General features: G+C 40.8%; 1 protein-coding gene across 4 annotated transcripts in view; it reads left to right on the forward strand.

Moving 5' to 3' along the window:
* OCA2 (OCA2 melanosomal transmembrane protein) overlaps positions 1-15,951 on the forward strand; it is a 186,293-nt gene that overhangs the window by 17,729 nt on the left and 152,613 nt on the right. For 3 of the 4 annotated variants that reach the window (XM_038148622.1, XM_038148613.1, XM_038148626.1), the window contains one exon: positions 9,058-9,348. The exons of the other annotated variant lie outside the window; for it this stretch is intronic. In XM_038148622.1, the coding sequence (XP_038004550.1) occupies positions 9,080-9,348 (269 nt within the window). In that variant the 5' untranslated portion in view covers positions 9,058-9,079. The remainder of the gene's footprint in view (positions 1-9,057; positions 9,349-15,951) is intronic. 4 annotated transcript variants of the gene reach the window in all.

Here is a 15,951-nt window from a genome sequence, read left to right on the forward strand (position 1 = left end):
AAAACAAAGCTAAGAAACTCCTCCGCCACTCGCCCTGTAAAGCTATTTCTTTTCCACCTGTCATCCTAATTTTTTACCTCTGAAACAAAGCAGAAAGTAACCAGCTTATTTTAACAATTTCAAAATATAATGTCAGCTAGTCAACCTCGTCCTACTGTCTTGCTCATAACTAAAGAAAGGATGCTATGAATACTTCCATGTGCACCAAATAACAGCATAGAACACTGCTATATACTTAGTCTGGCATGCCTAAAATAAAATAACATCATCAGTCTGTATTAATCAATAAAGACCTGTTGGAAGACATTGAAGATTTCAAAGTATTGAAAGATTTCAGAGACTAAAGACCTTCACAGAGGCTGCCAGGTTGGGCATTTCTTGCCTGTCTCTACCTTCAGACCTTGGCAGTAACCCTCAGAAGCTCTTCAAAGTGAGCTAAGACTGTGAGATCTCATTGTCTTCCCATGACCATGTAAGGAAAGTTTATGAAGGGCAAAAGAGAAGTAGTATAAAGCTCTCAAAAGTCCTCTAGCAGAGTTTGAGTGCTGAAGTCTAACTAAAAAGTGTGACTCATTTCACATTCTTGCACAGAAGTGCCATGAAAGGTCCTGGACACCTTAGCAGGCTATTTATCTTTCTTGAGATATGGTATATTTATCTTATTTTAAAGAGAATACAGAAACATTAACTTTATGGCATAAAAAGCATAGCTTAAAGAAAGAAAAAAACTTTCTCTGGGTTTACACTTGGGTTATGACAGGAAGTAGACTGAGTCTTTTTCCTTTCATAACTGTCTGATTTCTAAGCATCTTTTAATCAGAGTAACCTGCACATGCTGTGAAGTCTCCAGCTATATTTTGCAAGTGACCTGTAGTGTCTGTGGCTCTTCCTTTTTATTTCCAAAGCAAAACCTAAATCCAAAAAAGTCTATTTCAAAGTTACACCGTTCTCCTTCTGACACAGCATACTTCTAACACAGCCCCCTGAGTCTCTCAGCTCATAAACTGTATTTAGCTGCTTTTCTCAACCTTTTAAGTTGTGGGCAGCATTTTGGTTCCAGTGAAGGTGCCTCACAGATCCTGGGCACAGACGATGCAACTACCACACTTGAACAGCTCTGGCAGAACTTCAGTGCCTTGTTAATAGCGATGTTTGCCCTCCCTCCCCGTTTACTTGCTCAGCTTACCAGCAAGAAATCTACTTTAGCGTATGCACTGGCTCAGTGATGTGACAGCATTCAGTAAGTCTTCAAAGGACCATGCCCCTCAGCTTCTCCCTGTAACTGCTTTACTTGGTGCTATAGGTTTTAAGTTCCACTGACTCCAGCTAAGTTAGTAACATTTCTGGAAATCAGGTCCCCAAAGCTGAGATGTCTTTATGACACACATCTCCCCCAGACCTCCAGGTCTTTCGTCGGTCAGGTGGAATACCATAAAACATGGTGCACTGACACTGTCTCAGGCCAGTTGGATGGAGGCTGGGTGGTCAGTGCCTGTCTCCCTCCATGGGCTCTGCAGGGACCTAGGAGGTAAAGGGGGTGGTGAAAGGGAGAATAACCTAAGAATGTATTGCAATTTGTTTATCTGTATCGGACACTTTAAAAGTCTATTTATATGAATGGGTTTCGTAGTGAACTCTTTGGCAGATTTGTAATAAGAAAGGAAAAAGGAAATTACTGTTTTGTCTGGCTTTTATCTGGATTTTTTTTTCTTGTTTGGTTGTCATTATTTCTACAGTGTTCCCTGCTCTTAAAGTCCAGGCTGTTACTCTTCACTTACATTTTTCCTTCAGCAAAAGCTTCTTCTAAAGGACTTCCCAAACCAACTCTTTAAACTAAATACTGAACAAGACCTGGTCATTGTCACAGAGACACTCAGGGATAGAGGGTTTTCTTTTTAAAAAAACACCAAAAAACACCAACAACAAAACAAACAAAAACCAAACAAACAAAATGCCCCAAAACAACACTAAAAACTCCTAATTTATGGGGATCTTTTGCATAGGGCAATTAATCTTTGAACAGGATGATCACTTAATACCCAACTGATGGTGGGAATCTCTACCATCTTCTGTTGAACCAGAAGAGACTCTTTAAAATGTAAAAATCACCTGAAGCACTCTGTCCAGTTCTGGGGCCTCCAGCATAAGAAGGACATGGACCTGCTGGATGGAGCCCAGGGAGGGGCCGTGGAGAAGGCTCACAGAGGGATCGGTGGAGCTGGAGGCCTGAAGCACATCTCCAATGGAGACAGGCTGAGAGAGTTGGGATTGCTCCACCTGGAGAAGAAAAGGCTCTGAGGAGACCTAATAGCAATTTCCAGTACCCAAAGGAGCTACAAGGGAGTTGGAGAGGGACTTTGTACTAGGACATGTAGAAATAAACAAGGGGGAATGGCTTCAAACTGAGAGTAGCTTTAGATTAGATATGAGGAAGAAATTCTTTGCTGTGAGTGTGGTGAGTCACTGGAACAGGTTGCCAAAAGAAGCTGTGAGTGCCCCATCCCTGGCAATGTTCAAGGCCAGGCTGGATGAGGCTTTGAGCAACCTAGTCTAGTGGAAGGTGCCCCTTACCATGACAGGGGGTTGGAACTAGATGTTCTTAAAGTCCCTTCCAACCCAAACTGATCTGTGATTCCATCTGTGAAATTCTTAAGATCTGGCTGGCCTGACTGCAGTAGCTGGTGTGTGAGCCACTGCTGTCAGTTCCCTGTAGGATACAGGCAACCTGCTTCCCATTGCACCTGCACAATAAGGGATGCTGTGTCAGAACATTCCCGTGCCTGAAGCAGCAGCTCCTGCTGGCTGATTACAGATGTTTTACCCAGGTACCATCCGGCAGGTGCTGCAGCCCCCCCCGGCCCAGGAACACAGACACTCCTCTGACACTTTAAAAACTGGAGTCGCCTGTAAGGAGGGTTTTGGTTTGTTTTGTTTGGTTTTTTTTTGGTTTTTTTGGTTTGTTTTTTTTTTTTTTTTTTTGGTTTTTTGTTGTTGTTGTTTTTTTTTTTCCGGGGCAAAGCGGTTTGTGGCCTGTGGTCAGGCAGCCGGCAGGCGGCAGCCTGTGCCTGCGTATGGCTTGTGGAAGGTTTAGCCACAATGTTATGTGGGTTTTTTTTTTTTTTTTTTTTTTTTCCTTGGTTGTTGTTGTTTTGGTTTTTTGGTTCTTTGGTTCTTTTAATGTGGGGGTTTTTTGTGTGTTTGTTTGGTTGGTTTTTTTCTTCTTGCAAGTTGTCTCCCCTCTTAAGCTGTTTGAATCATGTCTGTACAATAAGACCCTGAACTCCATCCATGCACTCTGTCAAAGCCATCAGCTTCCCTCACCACCCCTCTGGTGCAGAGCCACTTATTCTAACCCTCATCCCAATTTACAAACTCCCTTCCCTCCTCAGGGCTCTCTAGCCCAGCTACCACCTCACTGCAGTGAGGAACCTCCATCCTGCAAGGCCTCCACTCCCACGCCTCCCTGAATTCTGTGGGAGTCTAGGCAATGCCAGTCCTCAGAAGGCAATGCCATGCCTCCAGGCTCAGCAGCTGCTGGATTACAGCAGCACTGGGAGACTGGGGATTTCAGCCTTTGCAGAGGCCAAGTTTGGCCCTGAGCACAGCAAGATTTTTCCTGTGTCCTGTTTTGCTCAGAGTCCTCCGGTGGAGCTGTGGTGTTGGATCCCCATCAGCCCTGTGAGCTGCCCAGGCACTGATGAAGCCAAGGCCACTTGTGTGCACCAGGGGCTGCTGCCTTAACACAGCAGGAAGGTCTGAGCTGCTGGGTCTGAGCAGCAGGGTCTCATCAGTAAGGCCTGCTTTTGTTGAGCTGGGATGTCCTTAAGAGCCTTGTGCCAGCACAGGCTGCCTGCCACCTACAGCAAGCCACTGAAGTGCAGCAAAGACCATCTTGCCCTGAGATCTAGGGTCTTCTGCTGAAGTCCTCAAGGTGCTGCAGCTGGGTCCCCTTTTCACTTTCATGGACATGTGAATGTCCATCCCAGATCAACAGCATGGAATGTGAGGTCACAGGGAATGGCTCCATGCTGCCCCACATCCAGTAGGTCTCAGCATCTAGTACAGGGATTAGGAAAATTAACTGCTCTCAGACAAACACCCTCCTTTTGACTAAGGAAATGCAGTACCTGTTGAAAGCTGATAAGTTCTGCCAGTTTGCAAGTGTGGTATTTGAAACACTTTAAAACCTAATGAGAGAGAGAATATAAGGTAACAGGGCTTAAGCATTGGGTGTCCCTGGGAGCCCCCACCTGGGAACAGATCTCTTGGGGGAAGTTTGAAACCATTTCTTATTGGGCAGACTGATGGAGACAAAGCCTCTTATAACCCATCACCCTGCTTCCACCTGCTAAATAGCCCTCCCTGTAGCCCTGGGCCAAGAAATCATGGGGAACAAAAGTGGTGAGTCTTGGACAGGAATTTTAGGCAGGAACTTAATGGAATCTTATTTGTACGTTTGGTGCATAATGGGAAATTTGTATGTTTGGTGCATAATGGATGAACACAGGTTTACCCCTACTGCTCCTCTTGGCACTGGCAGATGGCAAAAAAAAGACAACCCCAAAACCATGGACCAGTCAGTGGTGATGATCTGCTGTGGGTTGTCCTGCAGCCCCACTCTGTACATCATGCTCAGTCCTCTTCCCAGCCATGCAAGATGTCTGCTCTGCACAGCGTTTTTCTCTGCAATCTCTAACATCACCCTATGAGATAATGGAGATCATATATGTAGGATAGGCAGGGTTTTGTGGAAAACAGCAGCACTGGAACATACTGCAAAATCCTAGATGTCAAAGGGATTTCCAACACTCTGTGTTTCCAAACCAGCCTTCCTGCCTTCCTACGGCTAGAGACACTTCCAATTTATAAGACAAAACACACCAATTAAATACCAAGAGTTCTTGTTTGCACATGACAGCATTAGATACTGCAGTACCTTTGCTTTACTAAAAATAAATAAATATAAATAACTATTTTGGCAATGGCATTGCAGGAGCATGTGTGTCTGTGTGATTTTAGATCATAACTCTAGGAGTAGGTTTTCAGCTGAGTTTTCATCTCCCTATCCCCAGGATGCCAGGGCCAGGGTTATGTGTATCAATGGCCATGTGAGGACAAGCCTGTGGTGGGAGGAATTCTGAGCTGCAGTACTGAAGCCTTGCTTTGTTTCCGTGGGCTGCAGGCTGAGAGCAGCAACTCTCCTCCATGCTGCTGTGAACACTTGCAGGTGTCTTTGCCACAGGAGGGACAACATCAGCTGTCTGACTTGTGGGGAAGCTGTTGGGAAATGCATGTCTGGAGGGGAATGTATGTATAGAATATGTGCATCCCTCCTCAGCTAATAATTTTTTAGAATTTCAGGTTCTGCCTGATAATGGGAAAGTGACAGCGAAGGGGAGATATTTTTCTTTCAGTCTTAGTGGAAAAAGGCTTTGATAAATGATGGCATGAGCAAGACAGGAAGCATTACTTCTGGGCATTACCTTGAGCAGATGTGATATTTTATAGCCTCGTGGACCCTGATTAAATTCTTGATTTTTAAATGCAAAAAGTCTCTTAAATAAAATAACATAACCTGTTGATCTTATATGCATCTAAAAAATGACTTCTCCACTAGTACTTTTAGAGTGGATGTTCAGCTGCTTGGATGAAAGGGATGAAAAGGGGTGACAAATGTGGTTAAAATACTCTTATTAGTATTAGCTCTTTTATTTATTTAATTTTTTTATTATCACTGTATTAGCCAAACACAGGATGGACCAACATGGGCTGGACCAATTTCTAGTTGTGGCTAAAAAACTCTTGCTGGTGCATAGTTCCAGAATGTACCAAAATCAGAATTTTCTTGGCTAAAATCTCTCCTTACCTTCACATGATAGCATCTCACCTATGTCTCATTGCTGATGGAGGCATTGCAAAGTAAGAGAAAAGAAGAAGAAATAAAAGTGTAACTGCAGGGAGATGTGATCGTTCAAGAATTTGTTGGATGCACTGATGTCTTAGAAGCTTAGATACCATGGAGATAGTTGCCTTAGCAATGTTTTAGCCACATAGGCATTCACAACCATGCCTGCCTCTTGTGGAAAAATGATGGTGTGTTACTTTTTTTTTTTTTTTTTTTTTGCAAAGCTTCTGTGAATGTACAATAAAGAAGTTAATGGGTTTTTAACTAGACATCAGATTTTCTCTCAAGCTCCTCGTCCTTGACATTCTTTTATTTTTTCATTGACGTTAATTCTGAAAATAAATGTCTTTCAAGCTAAGGCTTTTGTGCATACAAGTGCCTGTCTGATTTGGTCCCTGTTCACATCAAGATAAAAAAATCCCACTTGGAGGGTCAGAAAGGGTCAATTTCAGAGGTTGTGTTCAGATTTTTGTCTTTTAAAAACTTTAAAACAGTACAGCCTGAGTTGCTGTAGGTTTAGCATTTCCACAGCATGACATAATTTCAAAATCTGTGTATTTTCATACAATACAGGAACTCAGACAAACCAAATGTTATGAAAAATGGAATGAATAGACAGATGTCTCTATTATGATTTGCAAAGTATCTTAATAAATCCAGTAAATAAATATATAAAGTGAGATTGAAGACAAAAGCAATTATCTCCTCTTGTTGGTATTGGAAGTATTTGCATTTCAAAGTTATTATTTTGGAAAACAAGTTTGGAATTTTAGGACAGGCAAACCTGCTGCCTGATAGGGCTGCAGGCTGCCAGAGGTGACAATGAAGTGTTGGTGGGTCAGTGGTGGCCTCTCTGTGGTGTGTGTTTGCCCTCCCAACACCTCCCAGCTTTAGATTCCATGCAGGAGTGGCAAATCTGGCTTTCCAGGACTTACTTTCACTCAGGATTTTGTCTTTGATCACAAAAGCTCTGTGATTTTCAGGCCATGGAGAAGCCCTGGACCAGCTCACTGACAGCATGTTTGGTTTTACTTCGTGCAGGTTTGTGCTCCTTACACCAGGCATCCCTTCATGAAAATATCTGGAGGAGAGATATAAGCCATTGAAAATTCAAGTATCTTTAGAGTTTTTTGGTGTATGCTAGCCATGTTTAAATATGGCAGCCCCATGAAAGCAGTAGATGCTACCTTCTTTCTTTCAGTTGTTTAACACACTCTCCCTGCCTTCCATTTCATTTTTCTCCCTTCCAAGAAAATCAGTAAAGCACAATTAAGAAAAGTTTTATTTATGTTGATCTTTTTCAGGCTATTAACTATAGACTCATAGAGCAACTCATGTTGGAGGGGACCTCAAAAGACCATCTGGTCCAACCTTTTGTGGGAGCCTCAATGAGATCATTTAGTTGTGCCTTCAAAGTCTGCAGTGATGAGACCTCATGCCCTGGGGATGTTGTTGCTGCTATTCTTACTGCAAAAGATTTCTTTCTTGTTGTTGAGATTAAACCTATCCTCACACAACTCAAATCCATTCCCTCTTTTCTTCTTTGTGTGGCTGCTTGTGAAGAGAGAGCCTGTCTTCTTTGTATTCACCTTTTAACTACTGAAATTACAACGAGGTCCCCCTTGAGCCTTCTCTTCCTGAGGGAGGAAAATACTTAAATCCTATAGTCTTTTCTCACAGGCCAGATTCTCTTGCTCTTTGATCATCTTTGTGGCCCTCCCTTGGACTTCTCTAGTCTGTGCATCATTTTTGAATTGTGGGGACCAGGACTGGACATGGTAGTCCAGCTACTGTGCAGTGATGGGAAGTGTTTGTCAATCTGCTTATAAGGACAGGTGAAAAATATTAGAAGATGAGAACTAAGGGCATTGAAAATAGAAAGAAATAGAAATACAGAACTGAGGAAAGTTTTGCCACCTGGGGAAGGAATTTCTGATTTAGATTTGGTTAAAGGTTAGCAAGCCTGCCTTTACCTGGAGTCAAGACCTATGTTTGTGGTGGTTGTATGTGCGGTCTTTTCTTTTTTCAGTAACTTCCATTCCCGTCTAATCTGTAAGGCCATGAGAGCTCAAATCTGCACGAAATCATAATTAGCTGTTTGTAATTTCTGTTTCGAGTGATTTCTCCCACTGGGACCGAAGCAGAGCCTATTATTGTGCTATTTTTTGCCCCACAGCCCTGCAGGAGTACCTAAGTGTCCTGTGCTGAGATCTCTGCAGGGAGGAGCAAGTATGTGTTCTGACAAGTCTGTGCTCTGGAGCACAGGATGTTGAAGGCTGACAGGCCTGTTTCCTGAGCTCTTGCTGTCCTCTGCAGTGGCTTTGGCACTTTATGCTGAAATATTCCCATGATTAAACTCCACAGCATGTGTTTAAGACAGGCTGATCTTTAATTCAGTCGTCATGTCTGAGTTGTGCACCTTGTGGGATTCTGAAGTGGTTTTTATAACTTTTCAGATTGAATTTTAATAATGAGAACATAAAAGCTTTTCAACTGTTATGCACTATTTTTTGTTATAATCACCATTAATAATCATATCATAAAATCTCATTTTCATCAAGGTTCGATTCACATTTCATAAAAGCCTCTGGCAACTGCTGGAGCAGCACACTGTATTCATAAAACTCACGTACCCGCTCTGCTTAATAAGGGTCCATCATCCGTGGTGGATCTGCAGCAGGACAGGGCTTTCCAAGGGAGCACAAGGGCTGGTGGAGAGCGATGGCTTTCATGAGGCTGCTGTCACCACAGCTACTGGAGAGAAGCTGTGTGGTGGTGGTGAAGCAGTGCTCTCATAAACTGGGAAGATGTTCTGCAGCAGCGACTCTTGTGCCACTAATACAGAGATGATTTTGGCTTATTTTTTGGGATAAGTCAGTGCAAGTCACCGGGAGATTTGTGGGAGAAAATAATGGTAGACATGGATGAAGTAGATGACCCACCTGTTTATCCAATGCAGTGCTTATAGTGGCTAATTTTGAAGCTGCAAAGATGTTTAAAACATTGGAATTGTTCCTTGTGTAAATAAATGAACAAGGGAAATACCCAAAAATGCACTCAAAAATTTAATTGGCATTTTTAACAAGCTTGTACTGCAGTAAACATTGAGCCCATTCAATTTAACCCAAGTATATTTGTCTTCACTTTTTTAGGAGAACGCCCCCCCAAGGACTGATGTACTGGGATAACAAAGATTATAGTACAGTTTCTAGACAACAAGAGATGGAGCTGAATCAGACATCATCACATCAAACCATTTTATCTGCAAAGGTGGCAGCCAAACCAGTGACCAGAAGCTGCAACGAGCTGCAGTTATTAAAAGAGTATCATGGCATGGTAGCAAGCCTTGGAGAGCCACAAACTCTGTGTGAAAAATCAGCAATAGGGGAGGATGGCTGCATTGAACTTGGGAAGGATTTCACTCCTGTGCCCATGCAGGGAAGGTAAGAATAAAAACAAACAGAACGTTTTTTTCTGCAAATCAAAATTAATTTTTATTTCCTTGCAGGACAGATACGTATGTTCATTAGGTCAATATTTCTCCCACCGACACAAAGAAGCAAAACCTTAATGGAACATCAGGGCACTTGTAATTGCCATGGAGGGGTCATGGATCACCAGATTTCTAAATTAATCTCAGTGTTAATAGCCACCACAGGTCAATTTTGCTGTGTTTCCAAGATCAGACAATTGGCTTTTCTTCTCTACTTGGTGTCAGAAAACACACAGAGATAGAGTAGTTTTCATATCCCACCCTATACCTCTTACAAAAAAATGCATCATAGAGAGAATCCCTACAGCTGAGGCTGCAAACACTAAAATGGCACAATATAGCACAACTCTGACAGCTGACATGCCACACATCAAAGGACACATCAAAAAGGAGTGTGTGCTCTTCATGCATCCTCTCCCACACCAGGAAAGGTGCAGGTTGCTGGGCAGGGGTGTTAATCTTTCCTGTTGCAACAGATACAATATCAGCAATTCTATTTGTAAACACTTCGAAAAAATTTATAGACGCCAAAATATTTCAGGTGGATTTTGAAATCAGGAAAATCATGTCATGTGGGAGATACAGTCCTGGGGGCTCCCCACAGTTCTGGCTGTGCTGGTGACATCTCTGGTTTGATGAGCAGGGCTGAGATCTGTCCCATGCCCCTTCATCTCAGTTAGAAGGAAATGTGCTTATCTTGGGAAGAAAGGAAGTTTGGGACATTTTGGTAAGTTCCGTGACCTAAGCAAAGGAGAGCCAGGCTAGCTGGATGAGTTTTGTTGTGCCTCTTACTTATACACATCATAAGTATGGCATAGAAATCTACAGCCAACTCAGTCAATTTTTAATGTGCATCTGAAAGTGTTTCTGTCAGAGTGAGAATTGGAAATCATTATAGCAATGCTTTCCAAATATTAGAAAAGTAATCAAATTATCAGCTTGACCAAAAAAGTCCTATAAATCCTTTGGAATTTTTTTGAGTATTTGAGGCTTTTTGTGCTGACTAAGAATTTTTACTGACAGAAAAAATCTTGTAAAAGTTCTTTAGTTCAGTATGTGAAGCGATGAGGTAATGTCCTTTTCTGAAAGAGCATGGTAAGTACACCATATATGTGGGGATGGGGAGAAGGCAAGGCAAGAGAAGGGAAGGACTGACTGCATCTGAAGACAAGGTTTTTCCTTTGTGAATTCACATCTATATCTTGCTACAGCTGTGTTTGCCAGCGCTATCTACTCTCCTGTTTACTATCTTGGCACGGGAACAAAATCCACATTTGTATTCTTATGGACCAGCTTTCACCATTTTTGGCATAACTTCTTCCTATTATTTTTCAGTGAGTGATATGAATTCGTGTAGCAGTGATACACAACTTCTGTGAACCTCTGAACCAGTCTGGCAGTCATCTCTGGTCTCAGGTGCCAGAGATGAAAAATACTGGGGTCATGGGGGAGCTCACCTTCCTGTGAGCACAGGGAATAACTCCAAGTCTTTTGCTAACACTGTTAGTGTTGAGTAAACTGGAGCCACTGTGTGTGATTTAGGAATAGAGGTACAATTAAATAGCCATAGCCATACCCATGCTCCCTTTCAGACAAATGTATATCTAATCTTCAATAGCAGTATATTAGGGTTCAGGAAAGGATCTTTCAAAATTTCTTCTTGTTGATCTTTTCCTCTTGCTTTTCCAATATTGATTTTTTTTTTTTTTTGGCATGAAGATTAAATTTATCAGTCTCTCCTTAGCATGTATTTTAACCAATATACATCAGGTGCAGTTCAAATACTGATGTGACCTCTATGACCACTCTAAATGAGCAATTACTCTTAAATCATTGGGACTACCCAACAGAATATAGATAAAAACATGGATAAACTTTTGCAGTCACAAGTTGTTTGATTAGTTTCATTAAAATGAGAATTAGCTTTCAATGTAAATTGTTCTTTTACTTGCAAAGAAAACTACTGATGATTAAAAAAGAGAGGACACCAAATTTTTTTTCCTATAAAGTGGTTCACTAAATTGGCACGTCTGTATGGTTTGTTTTAATGCATCTACTTAACTTAAATTGCTGAATTATCTTTCAGGATAAGATTCCCAGGTTCTCTAAATTTTTAAAATGTATACTGACACAAGACTTTCCAAAGAATCTATTTAATAGAAAAGGGGATTTATCTTGCTCTCTAAAATTACCTTTAAGAAAGTGTTCTTGTGTTAAGTAGGGCTGTTTACCCTGGGAAAGACATGTCCACTCTCTTTTGGACTGAGCATTTCCATTTGATTGCAGCACAGTGCTGCAGGTATTTTGTGATCAGTGTACCTATTGGGCTGCCTGCCTGTCAGAATGCCTTCTTATTTACTTTCCATGTTGAAGAGTGGTACCTTCTAACTCCAGGTTTTACTGCATTGCCTTAGGTTCCCTTGGCTTTGTGTGAGGAGATCTGGACCATCCAGCATGGTCACTTCAATGATCCTGTATTTCCAGAGTGTCCTTCCCCTAGAAATAAGCCTGTCTGCCTTCTTGTGAGCAACATAGTTGCTTCAGTCCTGCTTGCTGTGGGCAATGTAGGCATGCCTCTCTGAAGTGGACCATGAATGCGCTCCAGTGACATCCTGTTCAGCTGGAATGCACCTGGCCTAGGTGTATGTTTACAGTGAACTGTGGTGTACTTTGAACTATTAGAAATGCAGCTTTTAAGGTACCAAAACATGGCAATGAAAGTCTGCATTTTGATTTTTCATTTCTCTCAGACTTTAAACAGTGGCTTGACCAGGATCCTTTTCATTACAGTTATGTGAAAGTGACTTTTACAGTCAATGGACCTTGGTCCAAACCACCTTCACGGGCTCCTTATCTTGCAGGAAGATTCCACACTGCTTTGTGGCAGCATGGGCAACACTCTTCAGGTCAGCACTGACATCTCTAAAGACACAGGCTGCTCCCTTCCATCATGTTTCTGTACATACAGAATGTGGCGCCCCAAAAGGCACTTTGGTCTTTATCATTATCAGTGCCATTTGAATGGGAAGAACTCAACAGCATGTTTTTATAAAAACCAACTCTGAAATCCTCCTCTGTGATTCACAGGAAGGGGCAGAAGTCAGCTATTTTTGTCTTAGGAGTTCATGAGCATTAAAGGTAATCTATAGAAATGAGGTGAATACTAATTCTTAACTCCATGGAAGTAATTACTTTGCATTATTCCACTGAAGTTATATTTGGATTAATTTGGCCCTGGAGTTTTATGATCATTTAATATAATAGTCCTTAGACGACTTTATTCTTTGTGAGTCATTAAGAAAATCCATCTATAAGATAACAAAAAAAAATCTCAGGTTTTTTTAGTCTGCTTGAAAATATGTTTCAGCAAGCAAAACTATTTTTTTCAGCATTTCTTCTGTCCCTAAGTTTCACTTACATAATAAAAAGTAAAAACAATCAAGCAAATCCACCTCTTCCTGAATCTCTGGTCCCAGGATCAGTAGGGAGATTGGTTTGCAGTGAGAAGGTCAGTGAGTTAAAAGTGTCTATTGAATCCTGGGTTTGTAGCGGAACAGCAGAAGATTGTAATTTTATTTCCTGTTAGCAGGAGAAACTGGAAGAGGAGAAGGTATTGTATAGTGAAAAGTCAATATGAGAGTGAAGTTATGCCTTTACCCATAAGGCATTATAAATCTCAGATTTGATTTTTAATTATGTTGAGGTATTGCTACTTTTAAAAGACATTTATGAGATTTAGAATTAGATGTCAAGAAGACGTGCTTGCTGTCTAAATAAGTATAATTGATGTGACAATTTAAAAGCTTCTTTAATTTATGTGACAATTTAAAAGATAGGGGAAAAGACTAAGGGGAAAAAATCCTTGAAAACAATAAAACCACTTTTTTTGGTGCATCCTAAGGCTAATTTTGATCTTTGGCCACTAGAAAAAAATGGGATCATCTGTTTAACAATCAAACAGAGAAAGCATAATTTTCACATCATAATTGCCTGTTTGTGTTGGAACCATTCTGATTTTAGCGTCAATCACACAAACATTAGAGAAGAGTCCAGGACAGATAGAGGATTTCATAACAAACTGCCACCTTCATCATTCTCAAGTGATGGTTATCTTGCTTGCTGTCTGAAAGATGGCACTTCTGTCTTCCTTCTCATTTCTTATCCATAGTAAATGTTTCTGTATTTTGATTCCCTATGTGGACCTTTAAATGCTATGACACTGCAGTAAACAAATAATATGGAAGGAGTTGTAAAGTCCAAATTTGCTAATTGATTTAATTTGGTTCATTTGGTTTTAAATAGACCCTCTCAAACATCTATTGCTTACATGGAGGTGTGTGGCTGCAACACAGCTTATCATGAGCAAACTGTGTTGGGGCATGGAACTGCTGAGACTCTCGTAGCTTAAATTAAAGCTTCCTGCTGTTGCCTTTACAATGTCCTAAAATACCATTCAAAGCCTGAAAAGCTCGAAAGAAGCAATAAGCAGCTCTAGCAAAACTTTAGGTTAAATGGTAGGAAGTAAAACAGAAAGACCGTATCATACACAATAGGCAAATAAATAAGTTATTGTGGGGTTCTGCTGCCCTATTCTAATTTGCTGTTCTACAAATTTCCTGGGAAAAGGTACCTTGCCATAGTAAGGTACCTTGCCATAGTAACAGAAGCAAGATTGAAACATAGCTGTATGATGTAACTTAAAGAGACTGTTTGGCTTCATTGGATCAAAAGAGGTGTGTTCAGCAAAAGACTGATTTTTGACATAGTTTCTGCTGATAATGAAACAAACAGAAGAAGGCTTCATTCATTATAAGTTTCTCTGTTTTCAAAGTTGTTTAATTTTTTGTTGCTTTGTATTATTCATCATCTCAGTGCTGCTTGCTTATAATTATTCACATTATCTTGGATTGGTCATATACTACAATTTCTATTCTGCCATTGACAGACTAAAATCACAGTGCTCCCATGTAGCCACTCAAATGCTTTTTGCTCTGACAGAACATTTTGTAAACAAGAACCCACCATTATTAATTTTTGTTTCTGAGTGCTCTGTTGAAAGAATTAGGGGATACTAATTAGCTGCTTCACACTTTCCCAATTGTCAGACTAAACACTGAGCTTAGCACTCAGTGAAGAATTTGCAGCATACTAACCTCCAAAAACCAAATGTTTAATTTGAGTGACTGTGACCTTCCACAAAGCTGTTAAATTTTGAAAGCAGCTGCCCTTTTCCTAATAGTTAATAATATAGGGTTTGTCTCTGTGAGACCTCTTAGGCCAGTTGTGGAAAGATACCAGCCATATACAAGATGGGACTGGACAGCACTTTCCTCACGTAAACTTCCCTGTTTAAACAAGGAAAGGCTTTTATTGTCAGAATTATTTTTACATTGAAGGGTAAAGCAAACAAGTCAGTCAAACTTCAAAAAGAAATGTGTTGTGAAGGGCCAGTCACAGTTGAGCAGGCGGGTATGCCTGGGGCTTAAATAGCTGACAGGAGGAGTAGCTGGCCACCTGTGATGGAGCAAATAACTCAGACACTCAACATCTCTCCATGAAGCTTTTCGTTGAAAAATGGGTCTGTGTGCTTTGCTCCTGGCTGATGTGTGTGTGTGTGCAGGTGGCAGCTCTGACATATTGAACCATTTACAGAAATTATAACTTCTCATTAGCAGCTGGACAAGTTATACTAATTAATAAAATTTCAGTTTTGTCCCAGTTTTTCTGCCATGTAGATGTGCATAAGTTTTATGTGAGGAAAAACAACTGAGTTCTCATGGACAGTGACTAGGAAGAAGGAAAAGAAAGCATAATAAATCCATGGTCTTACATATATTACTGCATATAGGTGGACATGCATATAGGCAGCCACTGCAGCACTGGTTTTGCGTGGTAAATGATCTGCATGATAACATGGCAACTTTTCTGTGGGTCCAGGCTCTGCAGCTGAAGGGTAAAACAAGACATGACCTGAAAGTGAAGCCAAAATAGTTGAGAAAGGGAATAAGGGAGAGAAATCTAATGTTCGACAGTAAGTTTGGGCCATTGAAATTTAAGGTGTGGACCTCAATGAGCCTGAGGAGGGGCAGCAGCCTATGAACTTTGCAGAGCATAGAGGGAGAGGAAAAAAAAGTCTTGATTTCATAGTCTATTAAAAAAAAAAAAGTAATGCTAGTGGGAGTTAATTTATGTAGTTGTTTGGTAGGAAATGGATACAGAACTTCTGCTTTGCTCTGAGTAGCATTAAACACATATCTCCCAGTTATTGGTAAGTGTGTGGATCCACATACATCTGCTAGACACAGTCCATCTGCCAGACTCCAAGACAATATTTTTTTTCTTTCACTGAAACTTTTTAAATATATAATGAAACATTTATTAAAACAGCAACTTTTACTCAGGTGTTCTACTTTATAAGAAAATTTCTTGTTAATCAGCGTTGTTTTGTTCATGTACTCTTGATTCTTCTTTCCAATTACTGTTATTTTGTTGAAAATATAAGGGCCTGAAGGGAGAGGAGAGGAAGGGTATGCAGTCTTTAGTCTAATGGCTT

Source organism: Motacilla alba, chromosome 1, assembly GCF_015832195.1.
Source record: "Motacilla alba alba isolate MOTALB_02 chromosome 1, Motacilla_alba_V1.0_pri, whole genome shotgun sequence".
Taxonomy (NCBI): domain Eukaryota; kingdom Metazoa; phylum Chordata; class Aves; order Passeriformes; family Motacillidae; genus Motacilla; species Motacilla alba.